This window comes from Ochotona curzoniae, unplaced genomic scaffold, assembly GCF_017591425.1.
Source record: "Ochotona curzoniae isolate NIBS_2020 unplaced genomic scaffold, NIBS_Ocur_1.0 contig_3255, whole genome shotgun sequence".
In the NCBI taxonomy this organism is placed as follows: Eukaryota; Metazoa; Chordata; class Mammalia; order Lagomorpha; family Ochotonidae; genus Ochotona; species Ochotona curzoniae.
This window is the reverse complement of record NW_024465777.1, coordinates 783,326-808,723: the sequence shown is the minus strand read 5'-3', so window position 1 is coordinate 808,723 and position 25,398 is coordinate 783,326. Positions and strand designations below refer to the sequence as shown.

The 25,398-nt window shown below is 46.5% G+C and overlaps 1 protein-coding gene across 1 annotated transcript; it reads right to left on the bottom strand.

The window, feature by feature from the left end:
* Positions 1-1,550: 1,550 nt before the first annotated feature.
* Positions 1,551-6,994, bottom strand: LOC121156129 (chymotrypsin-like elastase family member 3B). The gene is made up of 7 exons (XM_040979739.1): positions 6,955-6,994; positions 5,547-5,656; positions 4,594-4,691; positions 4,336-4,464; positions 2,711-2,847; positions 2,287-2,429; positions 1,551-1,718 (listed from the first exon to the last, which is right to left on the bottom strand). Exons 1-7 carry the CDS (start codon positions 6,992-6,994, stop codon positions 1,551-1,553), a joined length of 825 nt encoding a protein of 274 aa, XP_040835673.1.
* Positions 6,995-25,398: the final 18,404 nt, after the last annotated feature.

The following is a 25,398-nucleotide window of genomic DNA, read 5'->3' as shown; positions in this document are numbered from 1 at the left end:
ATATTTTCTCACTCAGAGTCCTGGCTGATCAGCATGGAGTCACAATGAGAGCTTGCTCATAACCATGTGTCTTCATGCTTCAGCCTGGTCAAAGCTAGCCACCTGCCACATATGTCTTTAGGATAGAGGGAAGATGTTCTATTACATACCCTGGAGGAGAAGCAACACTACTTGGAGTCAGAAAATTCTTCCCATATCTCCCAGGTGAGAGCAGGGGCCCAAGGATTTGGCCATTGTCTGCAGTTTCCCCAGGCCATCTTTAGGGAGTGGATTGGAAGTGGAGAAGGCAGGACTTGAACCAGTGTCAATATGGGATGCTGACACCACTGACAGAGGCTTTACCTGATATACCAGGCCAGTGCATTTCTCTTTAAATAATAAACCACTTCCGACCATGACCCACATCTCCCTGCCTCTCGGAGCCCTGCTCTGAAATGAGGAATGAATGATACTGAGTGAATAAATAAACACAGCCCTCCTTCTCCTGCCAGTCAGTGGAGGCAGAAATCCCTGGTACTGCACCCTATCACGAGTCTCCCAAAAGAGGGCAGGCTTGGGTTCTCTGCAGGTGTCACTGTGTGCTGTCCCTGAATACCACTACTTTCTTGGGACTCTATCCTGGGGAACCAGTGTGTCCCGGTTGTCTTGGGACTGCCTCTCTTTCTACACTGGAAGTCCTGGGTTTGAGAACCGCCCCAGTCCCAGGAAATCCAAGAGTGTGGTCACCCCATCATGACCCCTTTTCTCTTGGACCCAGGATATTCTTGTCCTTACGTAAGAGTCTGAGGCTGCACGTCAGCTCTCAGATCTCAGGAACAAGCCAGAGGGGAAGAGGCAACGGAGGAGAGACCCAACTCAGGAATTGCTGAGAGAACTTTATTCTATATAATCATGTGAGATCAGCACGGGCATGGGAGGTTGTTCTCAATTGTATGGAAATAAACAGGGAGAGGACAAAACATCCTGGTTAGCATCATTTCCTGTGTGACATGGGAGAGTGTCCTGCATTCTCTGAGCTTCAGTTTCTTTCTTTAATGGCAGTGGTGATGAAAGTACTTACCCCATTCAGGATTAGCCATTATTCAAGGATCCCATGAAGACCCTGGGGCATTTTTACATGATATCTAAAAGATGCTCACTACTGTAATTATGCACAGTATTAACCCTCTGTGGCCAGCTGTCCGCTGATGATGCCTGAGCCCCCAGCTTCCCATTATAGTTCTCACCATTCCTCACCATTATTGTTCATTGCACATCTTCTGCACCAGGTGGCTGGCCATGTGTCCTCTGTCCTCAATGACAAGTATGAACCCGACCAGAGAACACACTGAGAAACCCTCACTGAATAAGGAAGTGCAAAGCTCCAGTCTAGGCTGAGAAGTTCTGAGATTACACAGAGCAGAACACATCTCTAGACCCCTTGGGAATGTCCCCAAGGACCCCTCCCCCACTGCCCTTCTGGGCTCGATGCAGCCCTTCACCGGGATCTGACCTTGCTGCCCTGTCACCAGTCCCCATGTCAGAGAGTTCCTAGCCTGGAACCCTCCTTGCTATGCAGACATTACCTCCTTAATCCAGTCAATGTAGGCTGATACGCGGGTGAACACAGTGGGCTTCTTCTCTGTGTTGCAGCCACGGGCAGAAACAAAGCTGGTCACGCCATGAACCTCCAACTCACCATCCTCTCCTGGGCAGTTGAGGGGTCCTCCAGAGTCACCCTGTGATGGTCAGAGGGGTGGGAACTGAGCCACATCTCAGCTGGAAGGAATTGTCTCTGACCTGGGGGTTGCAGACACACCCACACTGCTGCACCTCTCCCAGCCTCAGGGCCTCAGCTGGCCAGGACCAGGGTCTGTGTTACCACAGCTGCTGAGCAGCAAGGGACCCACACAGGACCTCAGCACAGCCCCTGGCACAGGGGGAGCCCCGAGAGATGCCAGCGCCCCCTGCTGGCAGCACCTTCCCTGCTGCCTAGGAGGACTCAGCTGCCACAGCACAGTGGTTGAGGATCCCTGCAGAGCCCAGAGAGTGGGTGACTCAAGGTGGTGGTGCAAGTGTCCCTGCTGTGCTGCTTGGGCAGGCTGAGCATCAGGAGGAGGGACAGTGATGGTCCCAGGGGAGGGGGCGTTTGAGGTGGGCCAGGAGTCAGGGTGTGTGGGCTGTGCTTTCGCAGGTCCTGCCTGGCCTGGAGCCTCACTGTGGTCAGCAGAGAAGATAGCTTCTCCACCTACATGAATAGCAGAGGTACACCAGGACTCTGTTCTCCATGGAAGTTGAGTGACTTACGTTACAACCAGAGACTTCTTCCCCGCCGGCGCACACCATGGTCTCTTTCACGGTGGAGCCCCACCAGCCCGACTGGGAGCAGTGTTCGTAGTCCACCACGGGCAGCAGACCTTCTTGTAGTTCGTTTGGCAGTTTTCCACCAGCTGCAGAGACAGAGAGCAATGAGGGCCCAGAGGGCAGGGTAGGAGCCCATGAAAGGGCCATGGTGACTCATGCTCTCCTGGGCTGAGGGGTCTCCCAGTTACACTATCATCATGTTCTATGTGCCTCTACATCCCTGATCTAGTACTCTATATCCATGATATAGACTCCAAAATACTCTGCTGAGCACACTGTTTGAGAAAATCCCTGAGACCAGACCTGAAATAACGTCTGTCCCTGACCCCGGCCTGTCTTTCTGCCATGGGCCCTGGGCAACACGTACTGGTGAGCCGGCCCCAGCCACTGACATAGCATTCTGTCCCGTGGGGCAGGATGTAGCCAGCAGGAGGGAGGCGGGCAGGTTGGACCTCATCCGTCTTGTTGGCACATTTGGACAGCTTGAGGAGGGCGATGTCATAGCTGTGGGGACAAAGGGGTCAGTTGGAATCATAGTATGGTGGCATTTCAGTCTAGATCCCATCTGTGCTGGCATCACATATGTGTTCAGTTTGTGCCTTCTCTAATTCCTATTCAGCTTCCTGCTAATGGCCTTGGAAAGCAGTGGAGGACCCCTGCCCTTATGTGGGAGACATGGAAAAAGCTTCTGGTTTTAGACCGGCACAGTTCTGTCCACTGTGGCAATTTGGGAACTGAACCAGTGGATGGAGACTGTTTCCTTACCTCCCTAAACTCTGCCTTTCCAGTAATATAAATCTTTTTTAAAAAGTCATATATAGCCTGGTGGCCTTGGAAACCCCTTGGATACTGCTACTACTTTCCTCTTCTACTTCAGAAGCTTCCAGAAGCCCTCAGCATTTGGCTTTTATAACTGTGCCTGGTGTCATTCCTGGTGTCACCCTTCAGAATGCTCTGGAGGGCTGCAACACACAGTTATTAGGGGACAGGTAGCACAGTGGTTATTGGCTGCATCCCCCATCACAGTGCCAGGTGCCAGTCTCAGCTGCTCCGTTCCAGCTTCCTCCTCACGTGCACGTGCGGAAGCAGCTGGGGGCTCTGTTGCCTGAACTCTGTATCCTGCTTGCACATCCTGACTGGTTGCTGGCTTCCTGGCCTCATGTGGCACAGCTGTAACTCTTGTAGGTGTTTTGATTTAATTCAGTTTATGGAAGATTTCTTTATCTCCCTCTGATTTTCAAAAATAAAAATTAATGATTTTTTTGAAATTGCATTAGTGCACAAAGGGTCAAGGGCTACAGGAAAGTGGGTAAGACTTATTATTATTTTTTCTGTATCTGGGGTAAAGGGGGGAGATAAAGGGAGAAGCCCCACCCAGCCTCCCACCCATCCAAGGTCCCTGATGTGGGGCATGCTCTGAGGGTCCTGCTTAAGTGGTTTTGATAACTCAACAGTTCTGAATTGCTGCCAATCTGACCATTCCAAGCACTATGAAATTGCTGCAGAATCCAGTGGTTGACATAGTCCACTTTAGAGTCTTTGTTTACCCAGATTTTCACTGACAACACATGGCTGGGGTTTTTGATTAATTAATAATTTTTAAGAAGGCAGCCATTATTCTGGGACACAAACCCAGGCTCTGAGGCTGTGTCCTGCTGAACCCTGAGGTCTGACATCACTCACAGAGTTCCCAGGTTATGCTGGTGCTGATGCCCCACAGACCACATCATGAGGACCACTGCTCTGCCTGCTGTCACTCTGGACATTTCTCCTGCGTCTCACTTCCTATGGCCACAGGCTCCGTGTTGGGGTGCACTGTGGTTTCCATGACAATAGTCTCTAAGTCCTGTATTGGGTTTGTAAGGTTTCTGCTCCTGGCTGTGATCTCACCAGAAAATGCTGAGCTACCCAGACACAGGTGAGGGACTAGATGAGCTGTGGTCATGGAGGGAAGAACACAGGAGCCCGGTCCCAGGCTGGGAGCTCACTCACCCATTGGCCACATTATAGTCGTCATAATTGGGGTGCACGAAGATGTCACTCACAATGATGGGCTGCTCAGGTCCTTCTGTCACTGAACGATCGTGCTCTCCCAACACAACCCGGTATGTCCGACCACTCCTGCCATGAGAGGGGAGGTCAGCCTCGGCCTAACTGCCAATCCCCCATAACCACCCCCTGGCCTGGGATGCTTGGGTGTTGCACAGGGGCAGTTGACAGGGCAGGGATGGGAGCAGAAAGAGAACTCACGAGATGCAGTGGCCAGCAGTCATAACCCAGCAACAACCTATGAGGGTCCCTCCACAGGTGAAGGACCAGCCTCCACTCGCCTGATACTGCAAGAGAACCTGGGGGCCCAGAAAGGATGATTCTGAGAGTTTAGGTCAAAACTGCAGATTATGCAGTGTGTGTTTACATGGAGAACAGCAGCCCCTTCTGAGTGACACAGTGGACAACCTGCACATCTGCACACCTGCTCATGGAGGCCCTATCCCTTTTTCCTCAGGGATCACTGGGATGCTCAGTCTACCCACACTTAAGACCCCAACATTCCTTACCCAAGAGAAGCCCCACATCTTCTGTCCACTGACAGCCCTAAGATTCTCTGCTCTCTCAGGTCCCATTCTCCTGCATCTTAGCTCTTTCAGCACTCTCGGATCTTCTGAAGCACAGCTCACCCTGACTCCTTTGCCTCCCTTCTGGTTTCCTGTTCATTCAGTTTCTCAAAATCTCTCTGGAGACCAAGGTTGTACAAGGGTGACCCACGGCCCCAGGCTGGCTGTGGTCTCTGTGTACACAGATGCTGACTGCACACAGGCCACTCACTCAGGCACACGTGCTCTCTGGCTGCTTTCCTGCTGCAATGGCAGGGCTAAGTCACTGCTGGAGAAGCCGTGTAGCTGACAGGGCTACAGAACTCACTCTCTGCCCCTCCTAGAACATGCTTGCTAATGTTCCTGAGAACACTCTGGGCCATGGACACATTCTCTATCTATGAGTCCAATGTGAGAACAGCCCAGTGAGGTTTGTGGATGGCATGGGTAGAATCTCTGGGTAAAGCTGACTCTTCCAGGTTGCTAGAACATATGAAGCAGGTGTGAGGGCTGCAAAGGGAGCTATGGGATCAGAATTCGAGACTTTGCAATCCGAACCTGGAGTCCAGAGCCCACAGTGGGAATCAGTGCAGCTGGTGTTGCTCTTACCTGCCAGGGATACTTGTATGGGGGATCTACAGGAACACCATTGACCACACGGCTGGAGGGGTTGGAGAAGTGGCTGGAGGGGATGTGGATTGGTGGGTGTGAGCCTGTGGCTAGAGAGCAGAGACAAGAGAGGAGAGCAGAGGTGGGGCATCAGTCAACCAGGGAGACCCCAACAGGAAAGCTGGGAAGGATCCCAATCCCATGGTACCACGTATGTTGTGTTAGCCCTGAAGCCCCTTTTGCCCTCTGACCCTCAGCAGCCACCTTTGAAGTGAGCACTGGCACTACAACAGGACTTTCCAGAGTCCGAGGACTCCAAGGATGGAGATAAAATGCAGTCTCCCTAAATTGAGTGACTGAGGAGGGTGACACTTCACATAATCTGGGACAAGGAGCCCTCTCCCAGTGCTGGCTGCTGTCCCCGAGAGTGGAGGCTTTGGGGTGGCATTGGTGCTGTGGTAGGACAGCCCGTCAGTCACCCACAGCCCACACCAAGTGCTTGGTTTGTGCTTTGACTCTGTGTGTTCAGTTCCAGCTCCCTTCAGTGTGTGCCCTAGGAGGCTGAAATGATGGCCTGAGTGCTGGAGCCTCAGTCCCCATGGACTGCCGTCTTTAGTCATGCATTAGAGAGCAACCCAGGGAGGGACAGGTGTGTTTATCAGTCTCTCTCTCTGAGCTTTTCCTCTCTCTTTAAAAAATAAAACACACCAGTAAATTTTTCTGAACGAGTTTTTCGGAAGAGGTTTTGAAATAAGATCCCCTGCGTTCAGAGCACGGCCCATCCCCTTGTACTAGGGTGAACTTCTTTACCTCTCTGAGGGTTAATGACAGAATCTGTAAAATGGGGACGATAGTACTGACCTTACGGAGCTGTGATGAGAATAACATGAGGACATAGAAAAATCACTCAGTATTTTGAGCAGATGGTAAGTACTCAGTAAATATCATGTCACCATGATTGTCAATAGCAGAAGCTGCTCACAGGAGAGGGACAGAGCTCAACTTAACATGGCAGAGAGCAGCACAAGGCTGATCACAGGCTATGGAGCCAGCTAGAAGGAGTGTGAGTGGAAAACTAGAGTGTTCATCAGAGGAGTGGAAATTCCATCTCATGCACTTTAAGCACAGAGCCAGACTCTTAACCATGAGACTTTGTTCTCTCCCCACCAAGGACTCTGCTGCACTTGGTGCTGCTCCCTGTCTTTCCTCTGAGTTGATCCATCCCCTGTTTCCCCTCTCCTCTGCTCCTCAGCACCAAGCTGAAAGCTCCCACTACTAAACCCAGGTACACACTGAGACCCTTGTTATGGAAACTGGTGTTGGGATCACAGGACCCAGGGTGGGGGGTAGATTTCAGGGCTCCTGCCCAAGCCAGCACAGGCAGCACAGACTCAGGATGGGGGCTTACCCAGGGCCACAAGGAGGAGGGAGCTCAGCAGCCGGATCATTGTGGATCTGGAGAAGAAGGGAAGGAGAAACGGAACCTGGCCTCTAATATAGGGCAGGCACAGAGAGGAGGAGGGTGCTGGACTGGGCCCCACTCCAGAACAGGTGGTGGAGCACCAGATCTCCCATGGTCCAAGGCCACAGTCCCCACCAGCTGCACATGGAAGAGTGACAGCCAAAGGAAGAACTCAGGGATAACTCACTGTGAGGTTAAATAGGTGGCACCAGGTGGCCAATTGATAACAGAGGAGCAGGATGGAAAGTTGGCATCAGAACATGCCACCTACCTCGGGAAGGGTCACCGGTGCTGGAACCCCTCAGATCTGATCCCACATGTTGCATGTTCTGCCTCTTAGTTCTGACTCCTTGGGGTCACAGCTTCACTTCTCTGAGTTTCAGTTTTACTATCTCTAATATGCGATCAAGATTTGTTACCACCTGAATAGAGAGATTTGTTTTTGTAACTGGAAGCTAGACAGCCAAAAATTGACTGAGATAAAAAAATCTTTTGTACACGGATTCACTCTCAAATTCCTGCTGATCTGCCTGAGGCCTGGGGTCTGGAATTTCATCTTGGTCTTCCCTGTGTGTGTGTTAGGAATACTTATGCTGATTCCATCACCTGCTGCTTCCAGCTTGTGTATCAGCAGGAAGCTGGAATCAGAAGCAAAGCTGGGACCCCAGGCCCTTTGATACGAGATGCAGGAGTCCTCACACGTGACCCAACTGTCATGCCAAATGTTCACACATATCTGCCTTTCTCATGTGAGAGGTAGAGTGAGTTAAATACACAGAGTGTGTGAGACAAATTGAAAGAGAGAGAGATCCATTCCATCCACTGGTTTGCTCCTCAACATGATTAAAGATGGAGCTGGGAACAAGAGCTCAATGCAGGTCCCCTGCATAGGTGGCAGAAACAGAATTAATTGCACCATCAAGGGCTCAAGGGCCTCATTCACACAGCAGTCTTGTGAGCAGCAGTTCTAGAGACCAGAAGTCCAGCTTCCAGGTGTCAGCAGGTGCTTCCTCTGAGGACCAGGAGGGATCTATCCAGGCCCCTCCTTGAGCGTAGCACTAGCAGAGGAACTCAGCCCAGCGTGGCTGCTGCACCGCAGCCACGCTACAGACAGGAGAGGGAGGGGCAGGCTTCATCAATGACCACTCAGCCTGGGGCCTGCACCCATCTCCTCTTCACATGGTGTAGTTGGGTGCCAGGAATATGTGAAGGTTTGGTTTTCATTCTGTACAGTGCTGTGTACAGGGAAAATCCAGTTATCATGGATGAAAAGAAGGGCATTGGTGGCCATTACAAGGCTGTGCTGGGAGACACAAGTGTTTTCAGACACAGCCACAGGAAGGTCTACGTAAATCACACAATTAGAAGGATTTTAATGTCACAGGACATTCCAGCGGAGATCTGGTATTAAAGTATTGAGCCTCTGTGCCTTTCCCAGGCTGATGACTTCTTTCCCACAAAATGGGATAGCAGAAAACAGAAGTCCTAAGTCCTTGAACTACAAATGAATGGAATTCATGGAACTGGTTACCCAGGTGAGGGAAATGCTTTAATGTCACCTGCAGGATGGTAGGACAGAGGGCGCAAAGGGGACCGTGTCAGGCAGCAGGCTGCAGCAGCCAGCGCTCTGGAGCTGCTGCATCGCCAAAGCTGGGTCAGCTCAGTGTTGTTGAGTAGAGCAGGCAGGAGGTGGAAGGCAAGAACTGCCATGGCTGTCCTCCTCTCCTCCCATCTCTTCTGCTCCTACTATCTTAATGGAAATGTAACCTTCTCCTGCCCAAACACAGCACAGTGAGAGACACATCTAGGGCCTGGCTTTTGTGGGAGGTGAGGGCAGAGATGGACAGAGACCCCAGCACAGAAGGTGCTGTGGGCCCACAGGGAAACATGGAGGGTTTCAGTGAGAGAACAGCACGATCCAACTTGTGTTGACATTTTTGCTGAGTGGAGAAGACTGTAAATAGTGTCAGAGGTCACAGGACAGGCAGGTACAGTCTGTAAAACTGGCCATGTGTCCTGGTGGGGGCAGTGGAGAAGCATGTGGGCCTGTGATGAGGGAGGAGTTCCAGAAAGACAAAGGCTGGAACTGAGGGAGGCACCAAGTAGATTGTGACAAACTTAAGTCCCTCAGTTATACTGCTCCTGTAGGAGGCTGGTACACAATGAGCAGCAACACTGATGGTGCGTGTGTGATGAGATGACTGACACACACACACACACACACACACACACACACACACACACACACTCACTTGACAGTACAGTGTTCTCCATTGCTTGGTCATAATTTACCTTCCCCTATAATCCATCTTTGGAGAGTGATTTCCTGTCTTGGAAAGTTCTGGGTTAACAGCAGCAATGCATCTCATTCACACAGCCTCCACCTTAGGGGTTTTCTCACTGAGCTGGAAGGAGGGGCAGCCACTGGTTGGTTAGTTGAGCTGCATGTCACCATCACTGGTGACCCATGCATTTGAAGCTTTGTGTTCTGTTTCCCTAGAGTCCCAGCTTACTCTTGGGCTGTTTGCTTCATTGTCCCAGGAGCAGATGGTGGCTGGAAACCAGTGTCAGTAGTGTTAACGCAATTTGGATGTATAGTAGAAAACTTCCATTTTTTTTCACATCTATGCATAAGTTTCACAAATAACATTACTGTCTGGCATTCTCATGTGGAATGACAATGATACCATACACAGTTTAAAACTTCCTGTTACAAGACCTTATTCACTTTTATTTTAATTTATTTAATTTATTTTTTTATAAACTAATTTTATTTCCATGGAAAATCAGATGTAGAAAGGAAGTTCCTCTGTCCAATGATTCACTTCTGAAGTGGTTGCAACGGCCAGAGCTGCACTGATCTGAAGTCATGAGCCAGGAGTCTCCTCCAGGTCTGCAATGTAGGTGCAGGTTCCCAAAGCTTTGGGTCATCCTCTACTGCTTTCTCAGGCCACAGTGAGCTGGATGGGAAGTAGGGATAGGAACCGGTACCCAAATGGGAATCTGGAGAGTGTAAGGCAAGGACTTTAGATGCTAAGCTACTGCACAGTCTCTTCTTTTTTTTTTAAAAAAAGAAATATTTATTTATTTTAATTTGAAAGGCATATTTATAGAAAAAAAGGACAGGCAGAGAAAGACCTTCCATCCACTGTTTCCAAAATGGCAACAGTGGTTGGAATTGAGTTGATCCAAAGAGTCAGGGGCCTCTTGTGGTCTCCTACGTGGGTGAGGGTCCCAAGGCTTGGACAGTCCTCTACTACCCTCCCAGGACAAAAGCAGGGAGCTTGATGGGAAGTGGAATAGCTGGGACACAACTGGCATCCATATGGGTTCCTGGTGCATGCAAGGTAAGGATTTACCTACAGAGCCATCGTACTGGCTCCCTCACTCAGACTTAAATGGAGATGGAGCTACTGCTGTGGGAGATTCCTTAAAGATGTCTCTTGTAAAACATCATGGTCAGTCCCACCCCTGAAGAAAGTACTAATAGGGCAGCCCTAAGAGCTCTCCAGTGGAGTTTAGGCCACAAATGATGTAAATTGAATGTCTGCCTCTGCTGAAGTCTCCATCATTCACCTCCCTTGGAACCTAAGAAAACCTCCCCCTTTTCTACCCACAGCAAACTGTCAACAGGCGCAACAACAGCTATGAGCTGCATGGAGATTGCTAAGTCACCAAACACAAGTGTCTCCACTTGGACTATTTCATGAGGGAATAAAAAGCAGGAATTCCATCAAACAAGTCTGAAAAATCACCACATGAAGCAGATTCTCTGATGACCTAGTTTCTCCAAACCTGTAATAATAAACCTACATACGTTATCAATTTTTAGTTTGGGGATATAATTGACATTAAATTTCCTGTAGAAACATCTTTCATGGATTCTGAACACAACAAACACAGGTGTTATTCTAAGAACTAAAATTACCCTCAACAGCCCTTGACTGGTTTATGAGTTAGTGAAATGCGTAAACACTTGTTTTGGTCCTATGATAAGCAAAGCAAATAATTTGTTTTTACATTATATTATTATTGCTGTCATTTTATGATACAGTTCCATATTCCCTTATCTCCTCCCCAATTCCCTCCCCCCACCTAGTTCCTCTATATCATTACTAACATATAGTTCATCATATATGTCCATCATTGCGGGCATGGACAATGGCAGAGAGTCCAGAATCCTGTTGTCAAGATAGAGTAAACAGTTTCATTGTAAGTCCATCTTTGTCTGGAAACAGAAATGCATACCACACTGCATCCTCACCTCTGGATGTTAGTCTCCATTTCATAACTACTGTACATCCCCTCAAATGAAAAGTAATGATACAAAATCAACAATAGAAAGAAAAATACAAATGTACAATGCCATGAAGTTAAATGACATGTTATTAGATATGACAGTCTCCATTACACAACTACTATACATTCCCCTTAAATGAAGAGCCACAAAACAAAATCAACATCCAGGAGAAACAAGAAATTAACAACACCAAGAAGTTAACAACATGCTATTAAATGACTAACGTGTAGCTGAGGAAATGAAAATCAAGAACCTTCTTGAAGAAAATGATGCCACTGCATGATCTATGAGTCATTGAATGATTTAATCATAAGAAAGTGTTTTGAAGAGATGAAACTAACAGAAAACAACAAAACCCATGTGATACAGTTTCCGCTGATCTTTGTTGAAGTGTGTCTTCTCCAGACAATAAACAGATGGGTTTTGTTTTTAAATCCAGTTTACTAGTCTATGATGTTTGAGCTTAAGCCATTTACATTCAGGGTTAATATACATGTGTGGTACTTTGGTCTTGTCATTTTAGCAATGGGTTGTTCATTGATTTAGTCTTCTGTTGTCATTTTACTGGGATGTTCTTCCCGTTTGTCTTTGGTTTTGTTTGGTGCTATTCCTCTTCTCTGTCAAGAGAACATCTTGAAGTATCATTTGTAGGGCAGGTTTGAAAGAGGCATATTCTTTTAACTTTTCTTTACTCTGGAAGAATTTTATTTCATTTTCAAAGATGAAAGAAAGCTTTGCTGGATATGTTATCCTAGGCCGACAATTTTTTTTGCTTTTAGAATCTGGACTATGTTACCCCATTCTCTTCTTGCCTGTAGAGTTTCCTGTGAGAGATCTCCTGTGAGGTTAATTGGCATTCCTTTACATGTCAATTGATTTTTCTCACGTGCACATTTCAGGATCTTTTCCTTATGAAAAGATTGAAGAGAGCTAGATGATTATGTGTTGTGGTGAAGATCTCTTTTGGTCAAACCTGTTGGGAGTTCTGTGCCCCTGCTGGACCTTGTTTCCCAATTCTTTCTCCAGATTAGGGAAATTTTCCTTGATTATTTTATTAAGTACATTTGTAAACAGAGCTTCTCTTTTTGCACCTCCTGGGACTCCCATAACTCTTATATTTGGCCTCTTAATAGTGTCTTTCAATTCTTGAATACTTTTTTGGTCCTGATCCAGCTATGCTTCCAGCTTTTTGTTTGCTTCCCCCTAGTGACAGGAGGTATCTTCCAATTCTGAGATTCTTCTGCTTGCTTCATTCTATTTTGGAGACTCTCCACTGTACTTTTAATTTTCTCTACTGTGTTCTTAATTTCTGATATACCAGCCTTGATTTCTTTACTGCTTCCTTAAATTCTTTGAATTCTTGCATGAGCTTCTCATTTTTGATCAGAATCTTTAAAATGAGTCTTATGGATTCTGTGTCCCCCATTTTCTCGATGTCTTCCTCAGTTAACTCTGAGGTTGGCAACGGGTTTTGCTCCTTTGCAGGGGAGTTTTTAGTAATATTCTTTGTGCCTTTGTCTCTTCTTTTGCTCTTAATCACTATACTTCTGGTTAGCAGAGTCTTCTTGGGGCAGGTTTCTAAGCTGTGTCACCCACAGGTCTACAATGCAATTTTACTTACTGCAGTTGGTACACAATTCTTTGCTTGCATCCAAATGTGCCACAACATTCAGTAAGTTCTAGGTCTGGATTCTTATGTCATATTTCCACTGTGGTCTCTACAGCCCCAGCTCTTGGCTCACCACTCTCCACCTCCTGTGATACAGCGCTGAGGCTGCACCATTGTCTGTGCAACCTTTCTCCCACTTCTGGTTGGAGCAGGTCCCAGGATTGAGGAGACACAAAGTGTCCTAAATAGCTAGGTTGTTGGTGGTGCTGATCTTGATGGAACCTGTTGGACATTAGGTCTGGGTGCTACACGGACCTATTTTGATCGGTACGATGCCACAGTCGGTATTATTTTCCGGTGGGACGTCAGCGAGTTCTCACGAGCTCAGCACATGCTCAGTTCACTGTTGTGACCTGCAGTCCTTAAGCTCTTGCCACAGTGTACAAAATGGAGCCTGATGTACTACCACTACAATTCTTGATCTGCTGGCCGTCAGATCCGAGGGCTACCCAGATCTGTCTTGGGTGGAACCTGTAGAATACTGCATCGTTGCAGTTCACCGAGTCAGCAATGAACTCACTCCCAGCTTAGCATGCTCCATCCTCCCCTTGCCCTTTCCTCCTCATGCAAAATGGCGCCCAATTTAGCTTGAGGGAGCTAACTGGGCTGTGAAATCCACTCTGTTCTTGCACTGCCCGTCTGAGATTTGCTGCTCTGTCTCTGCTCCTGGTCAAGTCAAACAGACCAACAGGATGGACAGTTCTTTGTCTGGATTCACCTCCCAAGCTCCCAGTGAAAGTCCCTTCCCACCTGGTTGCTGGTGGAGTTCTGGCTGCTGGTGGAGTTCAGATCACCGTGCTGGAGTACCAGTCACTGCAACACCACACCATTGTTTTTGCTGCTTTCCTGCGTCTGTCAGTCTCCAGGTACCCCTCTGCTGTTGTTCTGTCCTTTCTTATTTCCTGAAATATGTCCTCTTTGCTTCATTCTGATTAAATGTTTCTCCATCGGTTTAAACATGTTCTTACCCTATTCTACCATCTTGATACTCCTGCAAAACAAATAATTTACATGACCTGTAATAATTCAAACATTGCTTATCTTGTATTTCAGGAACACTATTTGTGTACTATCTGAGACAAATAAGTAGGCCAGTTAATCATCTATACCTGTGTGAGCATCTGCTATTCATATGTATTATTTTTTCAGGTTACCTAATGGATAAAAAGTTCTATTATGTAATACAATGATTTAATTGTAATGTCATGGTTGGTGTTAAGTCTTATAATAAAATTCTGGTTATGTAAATTGATAAATCATATAGCTGACTCAATTCACTCAGTTAAACAAATGGTAGTAGCAATAGTAAGTTTGTATGATAATGATTTTCTGAAATAGAAATAATATTTCTTTTAACAAACTTCATTTTTCCAGCAAAATTCAGGGCTATAGCTGATTCAGACACCACTGAGACTCCAGCACTGAATGTATATCCAATGTAGGCTGCTATACTTCCAATCCAGATCCACCCTAACGGACCTGGAGAAGTGGTAGACTATCGAAGTGCTTAGGTCCCTGCCACCCATATCGGATGCTTAGAATGAGCTCCAGGTTTCAGCCTTCAACTTGGCCCATCCCAAGTGGTGCAGGTCTTTGGGAAGGGAATCTCAGGGATGGGGGGTTTCTGCAAATCTGTGTTCATTCCCCTTTGCCTAGTTTGTCTTTCAATCAATGAAAATAGGTAAAGAACCAAAAACCAGAGGCAGGATATATGGAGGTCAATACAATCCCTGAATGTCCTTTTTACAGTGTCAGAGTGCCTGGGTTCTAGTCCAGGTGTTGATTCCAGCTCCCTGCTGCTGTGCACCTGGGAGGTCGCAGGTGGTGACTTAAATGACAGGAGCTCTGACACCCATGTGGGAGACCTTAATTAGGATTCTGGATTTTGACCTTGTTCTGCTCAGATTCGGCCCTTGCAGCCATTGGAGAGTGAGACAGCAAATGTGAATTTTCTTTCTCTCAGAGCTACTTCACACGTGTGACTGTCACATTGCTCCCCAGCTCCCCAGGCATCCTGCTGCAGTGATTGTTGTGGTCAACCAAGAGCAACCTGTCCCTTGTCCAGGGTGGCCTGCACACACCTTCCACATCTGCATGGATTCACAGAGGCTGGAGCCTCACTCCAGAGCAGGTCCTGTGCAGGGATGGAGTTACAGGACATCTCCCACAATAGAGAAATAAATGTAGTCCTTGAAAAACAGCAGTTATCTCTTCCATAGCAGCTAAGAAAGAGTATTTAGGGAAGTACATTTTTCATTGAGAGCAAAGATAATTTTGGCAAATAGGTAAGAAATTTATAAGACATTGACCAGTTAAATGCCAAGTCAACATTTCAGTAAGTGTTCAGAACCAATATGAATGAGCCTCATCTTATGTTTTGATCATTGTCTTCTGCTTCAGGGTAATCAGTTTTCACTAAAACATCCTTAGGTCAAATGTAAAGTTCATGTACTAGCCAAGGACTTAGGGTGTATTACTGACAGATGAGCAGTGGCACATTCATCCTAATATAGCTACTTCTAATGAAAAGCACATGCATGAGACAATTCTACCCAACAGCAAGAAGCCCTAATTCCTGCAGAAGTTTCAGAATCATTTCACGTGATCAGAACTGGGACAGGATTTGAGGCTCAGTAAATCAGGCTATGACCTGAGATTCTGGAATTGTATACAGGAGTGCCTGTTAGTGTTCCTTCCATTCTGGTTTCCTCCCAGCTTTCTGCTGCATTTCCTGGGTGGCAGGTGATGGTTCAAGCACACGGGTCCTGTCACCCATCAGGGAGACTTATTGGACTCCAGATATGAGGTTTTTTCCTGGCCCAGTCCTGGTTATTGAGGCCACTGGGGAGTGAACCAGCAGATGGAAGGAAGACTTCCCCACATCACAATGTGTGCACGTGTGTTTTTGTGTTTGTGTGTGTTATTTGTACATGTGTATATGACCATCTAATTCTCTGCTTTCAAGTATATGAAAGTAAAAACTTATATAATTAATAGTAAAACAAAATGTTAGAAATTCTTCTGAATTTTTCACTGGATTAATCAGATTAGGCTGAAGAGGGATGGTTTTCAACATGCTGTTGCTGTGTGTTTTTGTGGACATTTGAGTGTGAGGCTACAGATGAAATATGTCTGTGTCTTAAACTCTCTCTCTGTCTCTCTCTTTCTGCCCATGCCCCAGCCACACACTTCTGCCCTTCTGACTTTCTACTTACTTAAACATATATTTCTCTTGCTGAAAAATGAAAATTGAAACTATACATGAATTCTGGAAGATTTTAAATCTTTGCTCCAACATGAGGTAGGCACTGTAGGCAGCCTTCATTTTACAAGAGACAAACCAATGTCAGTATCTTATGTAGGCTCCACATAGCTAATAAATAGCAGAGACACGGTGTGAACCCAGTCAACTTTATCTTTGCTGACAGAGACAGTGATACAAAGACAAGCTAGGACTCCCATCTGTTGATTCATTCCACAGCCTGCACTGGCCAGAGCTGGGCCAGGACCAAAGCTGGGAATTCAATGCAGCCTTCCTAGTGGGGGGCAGGAACTCAGTGCCTTCAGCAAACATGGCTGCCTCCCAGAGTCTGCATTGGCAGGAAGGTAAAGTCAGGAGGCAGAGCTGGCACCAAGCACAGGATTCCAGTAAGGGGCATGGGATCTTGACCACCAGGCCAATCACCACAAGGGCTATGCTTTATGTCACTGTTCTGACATGCATGGATTTCAAACATTTTTTAATGCAAAGCTACTTATCTTTTAATTACATTTTCCATGAACTTTAAATATACCCTGGCATTTCCAATCTAAGCTTTTAATCAAACTAATTGCAGTATACATATTTAAAGAACACACAGTGCAGAATCAAAAGGCAAACAGAAGTAGTTTACTTTTAGAGAAAATGATGTAATTGTCAACATAAAATATTAAAATCAAAGGAGCAGCATAACCTCAAGTCAGAGGTTCTTTAAAGGTGACACAACACCTGTATTAAGCAAATACCATGACTTAAAATGTTTAAAAATAAGAATTTATTTATTTTTATTTGAAAGACATATTTACAGAGAGAAGGAGAAACACAGAGAGAGAGCTCCATCTACTGGTTTACCCCCCAATGGCTGAGGCTGAGCCAAATGAAGCCAAGAGCCAGAAGCTTCATCCAGGTCTCCTGGGTGGACACAAGGGGCCCGAGAGATGGAGTCGTCTATGCTGCCTTCTTAGACCACATGCAGGAGTCGGATTCTTATTGGGACACATTCAGTGCCCATATGGGACGGCAGCACGACACAAGAGGATTAGTTTGCTGTGCCACTGCACTGGCCCCTTAAGAGTAGTCTATGCTAGAGAGAAACTGTTCTGAACTGTAACTGAGTAGTATTTCATTTAGTGCACATTTTTCTAAACTGCAATGAAAGACACTATTTTGGTAACAAGGCATTGTTTGACTTACTTTACAGACAAGAAGTTTGAGACCAATGTCCCAGAAGTGACTATGACCCGTGAAAAAACATTTTGACACGAAGGGATGTATGCCCGGTCCTTGCATCTTCCCATCATGGATTGTGCCTTCCACCAGCACTGTGCTTGTGTCCTTTCCCACCCCTGCAGGTTCTGTTGTTCCTTCCTGTCTGCCAGTCTCCAGCTCTCGCCCTATCGGCTAGCCTAGGTCCCTGCTAGGAAGTCTCCTTGGGTCAGTCTCAGCAACTGCTAACTGCCTGTGTGTTATCATTGCTTTTTCCCATTCCCGGGACACACCAGGTTGCAATGATTTGTGTCTATGCTACTCCAACCACTTTGAGCAGGCAGGGATCTGACTTTACTTACTTTTGTTGTTTTGCCTAATTACCTGAAAGACTTGGCCCTCAGAAATGTTTTTAATGATGCATGAACCAACACAAGGCCCCCTATGCTCAAAGGCAGCTCTGCCTCCCATGCCAAAAGTGATGCTTGCCTCTCTGAACTCCCAGGGCACTTAGCTGAGCCCTTCTCAATGTGTGTTGCCCTGGGTTCCCATGCTCTGTGTGCCCTCTTGTGAGCTCCCAGGGGCTGACCCTGTTTGGGAAGCTTCATGTGCCCCTAATGATGCTCTTCTGATGCTTCACACATGGAATGAGAGAGCCATGAGGTACATTCTCTGTCAAGTTCCAGCCTGTAAAGCCTTTGCTGTCTCCCAAGGGCTGCAGGATAGCGTACAGAGAGCAGGAGCTGCACTTAAGATGCTCTCCTGGGCATGAGTGTTGGCACCCATCAGACTGGTCCTGGCCCATGACAAGCAGCTGAGTTAACCTCCACATGATCCTATGAGTGGCAACCAACCTTTTTTCCCAGTCTCCACATCCACTTGCACCCACATCAGTAGCCTTGACCAGGAAAGTGGGTCTTCTTGGAGTCAGAGAAAAGAGAAGAATGGACCCAACCTGTTTCCCACTTGCCTTGCCTCTGACTGGTCCAGGCTTACTTCCTTCATCTCGGTTATACATCTCTGCCAAAGATGATCTGGATCATAGAACATGTGTGTGGAGGGAGAAAGTTAGAAACAAATGGACAATTCTGTGCCCATCGTATAGGGTTTAGTAAGGAGTCACAGGCACAGAAATGTACTCCTGTCCTCCACCTCACTCCTCTGCCTGGAAAGTGAGCACTGAAGAGACACACAGGGCTAGCAGAAATAACTTTTCCACCCAAATAAAACTATTTTTGTTCATAACATAAGACCTTTAAGACTTTCTGGGTAATGAAAAAGTGTATAGTAAAATGCATGACATTTTGTCTAAATAAAAAGAATATGTGAATTTGTTCACATGTGTCTCATTCATAATATCTGGAAGTATTTATCACAAATGTTAATGATGATAAGAAAGTCCTTAGCTTTTCATTTTATCCCCTTCCATATTATTGGATTATTTTTCCACATGCATATCTTTTTTTAATGATTTATTTATTTTTATTACTAAGTCAGATATACAGAGAGGAGGAGAGATAGAGAGGAAGATCTTCCGTCTGATGACTCACTCCCCAAGTTAGCGCAACGGCTGGTGCTGTGCAGATGTGAAAGCAGGAGCCAGGAAATTCCTCCAGGTCTCCCACATGGGTGCAGAATCCCAAAGCATTGGGCTGTCTTTGTCTGCTTTCTCAGGCCACAAGCAGGGAGCTGGATGGGAAGTGGAGCTGCAGGAATTAGAACCGACACACATATGGGTGCAGGCATGCTCAAGGTGAGGACTTTAGCTGCTAGGCCATGGCACCGGGCTTCTATTTTCCCACATGGATTTCTTTTACCTTTACCTGGGTCAGGGCAGTATTGTGGCACAGTGGATCAATCTCTCATTTGCCGCAGTAGTATGCAGCACCAGATTGCTGTAGGAAAACCAGTGATGGGGATTGAGGAAGTGTGAGCCGCACAGCTCAGGTGAGAGCTCTGTGCTGATAATGGCCCTGTGTGACCTCTTCCTCCATTTTCCTCCAATTTAAATCCTGAGTCTAGAAGAGAGGTCAGGGCTGCTTGTGTTTGGCAGTTCAAGAACACCACAGCCCTAGGTCTTATCTCTGGCTCACACCTCTCCTGCTCATTTCACCTTCTCAGATACTGACTTATGTCAGCTTGCTTAGTTCCCACGGTGCATGTTTACTGTGGACACAGACATTGATATTTCAGGTAATTCAAGGAGTTGTGGGTGTGCTTACAGCAGCTCCCATTCAGGCCCCAAAGCCAGAGCATGGATTCTGAAAGTCAGAGCTGATGGCTTGGTAGAACACATAGGAACTCTCTCTCTCACATACATACATATGTCCACAAATATACACATATATACATACACATATATACACATGTGCACACACATATATACATGTATATACACGCACATATATACACATATATGTATATGTTGTTTGCTCAAGATGTTCTTTATTTCTTTGAAAAATTACAGAAAGCAAGAAAGAGAGAAGAGAGATCATTTATGTGCTGGGTCACTCCACAGGTGTCTATAAGAGTCAGGTCTTGCAAAGGCTGACACCAGGACCCTAAACTTTGATCTGGGTCTTCCCTGCATGGGAGGGGGGCTGAGTACTCAGGGACTTCCTCTGTTGCCTCAAAGGCACATTTTCAGGGAGCCATGTTAGAAGTGAAGCAGCCAGTATTTGATGCATGCTCTCATTAGATTGCTGGCAACAAAGGCTACAGCTTATCTTGCTGTGACACGTGTAAGCCTGGGATCAATACATTGAAGTAGGTCAAAAAGTGCATGAGATGGAGGCAGCAGGCAGAAGAAAGGCTAGTCCTTGTGAAAGTCACAACCAGCAGGCCGAGAAAGGCCTGCAGTGCACAGTCCCAGGAAATAAAGCTGCCTTGCCCAAGAGACAGGTCCAACCACAGGTTCAAATGGATTTTTCTCACACTCAGTCAAAGAAAAGGTTAAAGGGAATGGTGTCTCTGATTTCCATGGCGTGGTTAGATTCTGCACCTAAGAGGACTTTTAGTTTGCTTTCTCCTGTATCTGGTTTGCTTTCTCCTGTATCTGGACCAAGAAGCACTGAGACTTAACCAGTGACGCTGACTCCAGATGACATTGGGGTGTGTGAAGAGAGGCTGCTGAGACGAGACAGCCTTGAGTGACCCTGCACCAGCATGTCCCCAGTGTGCTCCATGTGAGCCCTTCATGTCTCAGCCATTTGCAGCATCTCCTAGAAGAGTCTGATGATGTCCCTGGCTGAGCTGCATCCTCATTAGTGGGACCTCCTGAACCTTTGCCTAGCATGAAGCGAGAAGACGAACGTGTGTTCAGGCTCTGGAAGAACCACAGAAGGTTCTTGCAGATCTGGGACCTAAAATCAATGTTAGGATGGCTGCTAGCCAATCGGTCATCATATCGCTTGGCAGTGCCACTCTTCTCTTTTTTTTTAAAGATTTATTTATTTTTATTTCAAAATCAGATATATACAGAGAGGAGGAGAGACAGAGAGAAAGATCTTCTGTCTGATGATTCACTCCCCAAGTTACTGCAATGGCTGGTGCTGCGCCAATCTGAAGCCAGGAGCCAGGACTCTCTCTCAGGTCGTAGGTGTATTATGTGTTCCAGCAATGTATTCCATGTTCTAGTAATGCATTCCATAATTAAGAGATGAATGAGTCTCCTGGTTTTCTTTGGACAGAGATACAGGGGTATAGAGAGCTTTATCCTGCTACTTTACTCCCCAAGTGACTTCAACAGACAGAACTGGGCTTGGGCAAATCATGGAGCCTGGAACTCCATCAGGTCTCCCCTATGGATAGCAAGAGGCCCAAGTCCCCTGATGTGACTCACAGTGTGTGTGTTAGCACGAAGCTGATACTGCAAGTGGAGTGAGATGCAGTCTAAAACCAGGCACTCTGCCAGTGTGGGACACAGAGAGCCTGACCAGCATGCTAACTGCTGTGCTCCACACCCAAGTCTTCCTCTCTCCTGTTTTTTTTACATACTTTATTCCTTCACCATGTCCCCAGCACTTATAATTGAGTAGTAGGGGCACATTTGATGAGATCATACCACAGTACACACCATTGAGATTCAGAATTGCTGTCAGGTAATTGTGGGCCTGCCCATGGCTGTATATGGCCTGTGAGAGAATCAGGTCTCGGGTTAAATCTGTGTGTGTGTGTGTGTATGTGTGTGGTGTGTGTGTGTGTGTGTGTGTAGACCAGGAAGAGGCTCCGGAATCCTGGCTTTGGATTAGTATAGCTCCTGCCATAGTGGTCATCTGGTATTGAATTACCAGATGGAAAATCTTCCTCTCTGTCTCTCCTGTTCTCTGTATATTTGATTTTATAATAAAAATAAATCTTGAAAGAAATATTTCAGAAAACTCATTACAAAGGTTCTTGTCAACAATGAGAAACATGTAAAGCAGGCATTCAAGAAATTTAAGGAGTGCCACAGAGGAAAAGGCTGCACAAAAACAAAATCAAGCTGAATTATTGGAAATGAAGGACATAATAGAGCAAATTAAAACTTCAGTGAAAGTTTCAGTAATAGAAATAGGAGGCAGCAGAAAGAATCTCAGAATTGATGGGCTCAGTGCGATAGTATAATGGTTAAACTCCTCGGCTTGCACGTGCCAGGATCCCTTATAGTGGCCAATTCTAGTCCTGGTGGCCTATTTCTATCCAGCTCTCTGCTTGTGGCCTGGGAAAGCAGTTGAGGACCGACCAAAGCTTTGGGACCCTGCACCAGCGTGGGAGACCTGTAAGAAGCTCCTGGCTCCCTGCTTCGTACTGGCACAGCTCCAGCTGTTGCGCTCACTTGGGGAATGAACCATTGGTCGTAAGATCTTCCTCTCTCCTCTGTATGTCTCCTTTTTAAAAATAAATTAAATAAATCTTTAAAAAATATCTCCAGAATGCAAGTAATTTCTAGTCCCAATGAGGAAGCAATCAAAAAGCTGAAAGTAGAGCTGGTCAAAAGGTATTCAAGAATTAAGAGACACCATTAAAAGGACAAATATAAGAGTTATGGGAGTTTCAGAATGTACAGAAAGAGAAGCTGAATTTAAAAGTGTATTTAATGAAACAATAAAGAAAATTTCCCTAATAAGGAGAAAGAATTGGGAAACATCCAGGAGGGGCACAGAACTCCCACCATAACTGACCAAAAAAAATCTTCATCTTGACAAGTTATAATCAAGCCCCTTTCAATCGACAATAAGGAAAAGATATTAAAATGTGCATGTGAAAAAAATCTCCCCACTGCTTGTTAAAGCAGTTTGTGGTCAGGATTTGGCAAAGCTGGCACATTTAACATTTCTGAAAAGACCCAATCCCAGAACCCCCCAGGTGGAGCTGCCAGCCTCAGTTACAGGGTAGGACCCAAGAGGACAGTGCCAGGGGTTTCTTCCTACAGGGGCCCTGTTGCCCTACAGCCCAGCTTGTCGCATCTCAGGTGAGCAGCAGGGGGCGCGCGTGAGCCACGGTCCTCACTGCAGGCTTTCTCTGAGAAGAGTTCTCATCACCAGCTCTTCCTGGTGGTCCAGAGGAGTGTTGGAGATGCGCTCCTATGTCCTGACACAGAGCTGGAGCTTGGTTTATGTTAGTAGAATGGATAGTAAATGAGTGAATGCGAGGGTGAATGGAGGACTGGGGGAACAGAGAGAGAGGAGATAACCCAGAAGAGAGAAGCAGGTACTTGACACGCTGGCTGAGTTGCCACTTGGGACACTGTGTCCCGTATCAGAGTGGGCACTGCAGGTGCTCTGACTGCAAATGTGCCCTTGGAAGGGAGCAGGTGACGCCTCAAGCAGTCGTGTCTTGGGCCAAGCAATCTTTCTCTGACCTCTCAGGCACCTTGCTTTAAGTTCTTGCTATTTCGCAGCCACTTGGGCCTGGCACCTCCACAGGAAGCTGTTTCCAGGCTGACAGTGTTCTTTACACTTTTGCTCTGATAGTTCTAGCGGACGTTACCAGCAACCCCCTGTTCTGGTCTAAACAGAGTCAGGCTTGGTGTGAATTCAGGCTCTGCAGAGCTGTGGGGCCCTAGGCATGCTGCCTGACTTCTTCAGCCCCAATTTCCTCACCTCAGGCAGTGTAGTTTGTCCCCTGAAGGGTTATGAATGCCAAAAGTTAGCGAGGCATTGAAGTGCATGTTACAGCCTCACCTGGGGAGGATGGAAACCTTGCATTGGAAGGCCTTCGAAACCTCTCATATGTTCATAGAATATCCACTGTGGCTCCTTCAGATCCACCCTGCCAGGTAGGGCAACAAGCATCACATTGGGAACTTCAGTGTTTACAAGCAGGTGAAGCAAACAGCAGCAGTCTCATATTGGTACACACTTACTCTATAAACCATAAGTTCTATAGATTTTCCAAATAAATATGGGAGAATAGTCCTGTAAAGGTGAGAATAAACCCTCAGCTACATGGAACATCAGGAGGAAAAGCTCCAGTAACTTCCAGGCGGAAGAAACGCATAAACTGGGTGTCATCTGAGTCACAAGACTGTGAGAGCCAGGCAGAGTGTTGGTTTCAGCTAGAGGAAGGGTAGAAATCTTCCATTTTATTCATATCCATGAACATGTTGTTTAGGAACACCAATACTGCCCTGTGTTCCAAGGTGCACTGTCAACAGGAACCAGGTAACATTAGGAAACAGCCTGAAACTAGCATGATAACTGAAGACTAAATGGACAATCCCCACTAGGGAAGCAGGCACGGGAACAGAAAGAAGCAGCCATCCCAGGCGAAGGGGAGGGTTTGTTGCAGTGGGAAATTTAACTGTTTAACAATTTTCAGCAATTAGGAGCTGGCAGGGTGGCATAGTGGGTAAGGCAATCACCTGTGATGCCAGCATCTCATTTGTGTGCCAGTTCAAGACCTGACTGTTCTACTTCTGATCTAGCTTCCTGCTGATGTGTTTTGGAAATCAGCAAAGACTGGCCTTATGCCTGGGGCCCTTACCACACAGCAGGAAATGCATCTTGAGTTTTGTCTCCTGGCTTCAGGATGTCCCAGTTCCAGTTCTTGTGGCTATTTGGAGAGTGAACCAGCAGATGAAATCTCTCTCTCTCTCTCTTTAATTATTGCACCTGAGGGCAGACACTCTCCCACCTCAGTGATCAGGATGCCTGTGTCCCACATAGTTCTATAGTTCATCTATAGTTCTCACCTTCCATATTCAGCTCCAGCTCCTGACTCCAGCATGCTGTCAATGCAGACCTGGGCTTCAGTAGGTCATTGCCCTAGAGACCATGTTCTTACCACCCATGTGAAAGACCTCGTTGAGTTTCAAGCTCTCACCTTCAACCCAGCCCAGTCCTGGCCATTGCAGAAATTTTGGGAGTGTACCAATGGGTGAGAGTGACAGCTGTCTCTTGGTCTCTTACAGTCACTCAAAGGAGAAAGAAATAGATAATAAAAATTCACCTATATGTTGGCTGACATGTGGTGTAGTGTTTAAGATCCCAAGACTGTGTATTGGCTAGAGTCCTGGCTGTTCCACTTCTGATCTAACTCCTTCCTAACGCACCTGGGAAGGCAGTGGAGGACAGCCCAGGTACCTGGGTCCTGTCGTCCAAAGCTGTGAGAGACCTGAACTGGGTGACCCAGATGGACTTCCGGGTTCCTGACTGCAGCCTGGAGAAGCCCTGACTGTTATGGCCATTGGGAGGGTCAACCAGCAGATGGAAGATCTCTTCCTCCTTCTGTCTCACCCTCTCTCTGTCACCCTGCCTTTCAAATAAACAAAAATAAGTTTTAAAAAATTATTTCTCAAAGCAGAAGTCTAAAATGTGGGCACTAATAAGTAATGTCCTTTGGAAAAATCAAATTGTTGACCCTGTTGGTTAAAGGAATGAATGGCTTGGCAATTATTTCTTTTTTTGTACTTTTTAATTATAATTATTATTATTTTATAATCTTACTTAGTTGACTAGGGTGCAAAGGGTCAAG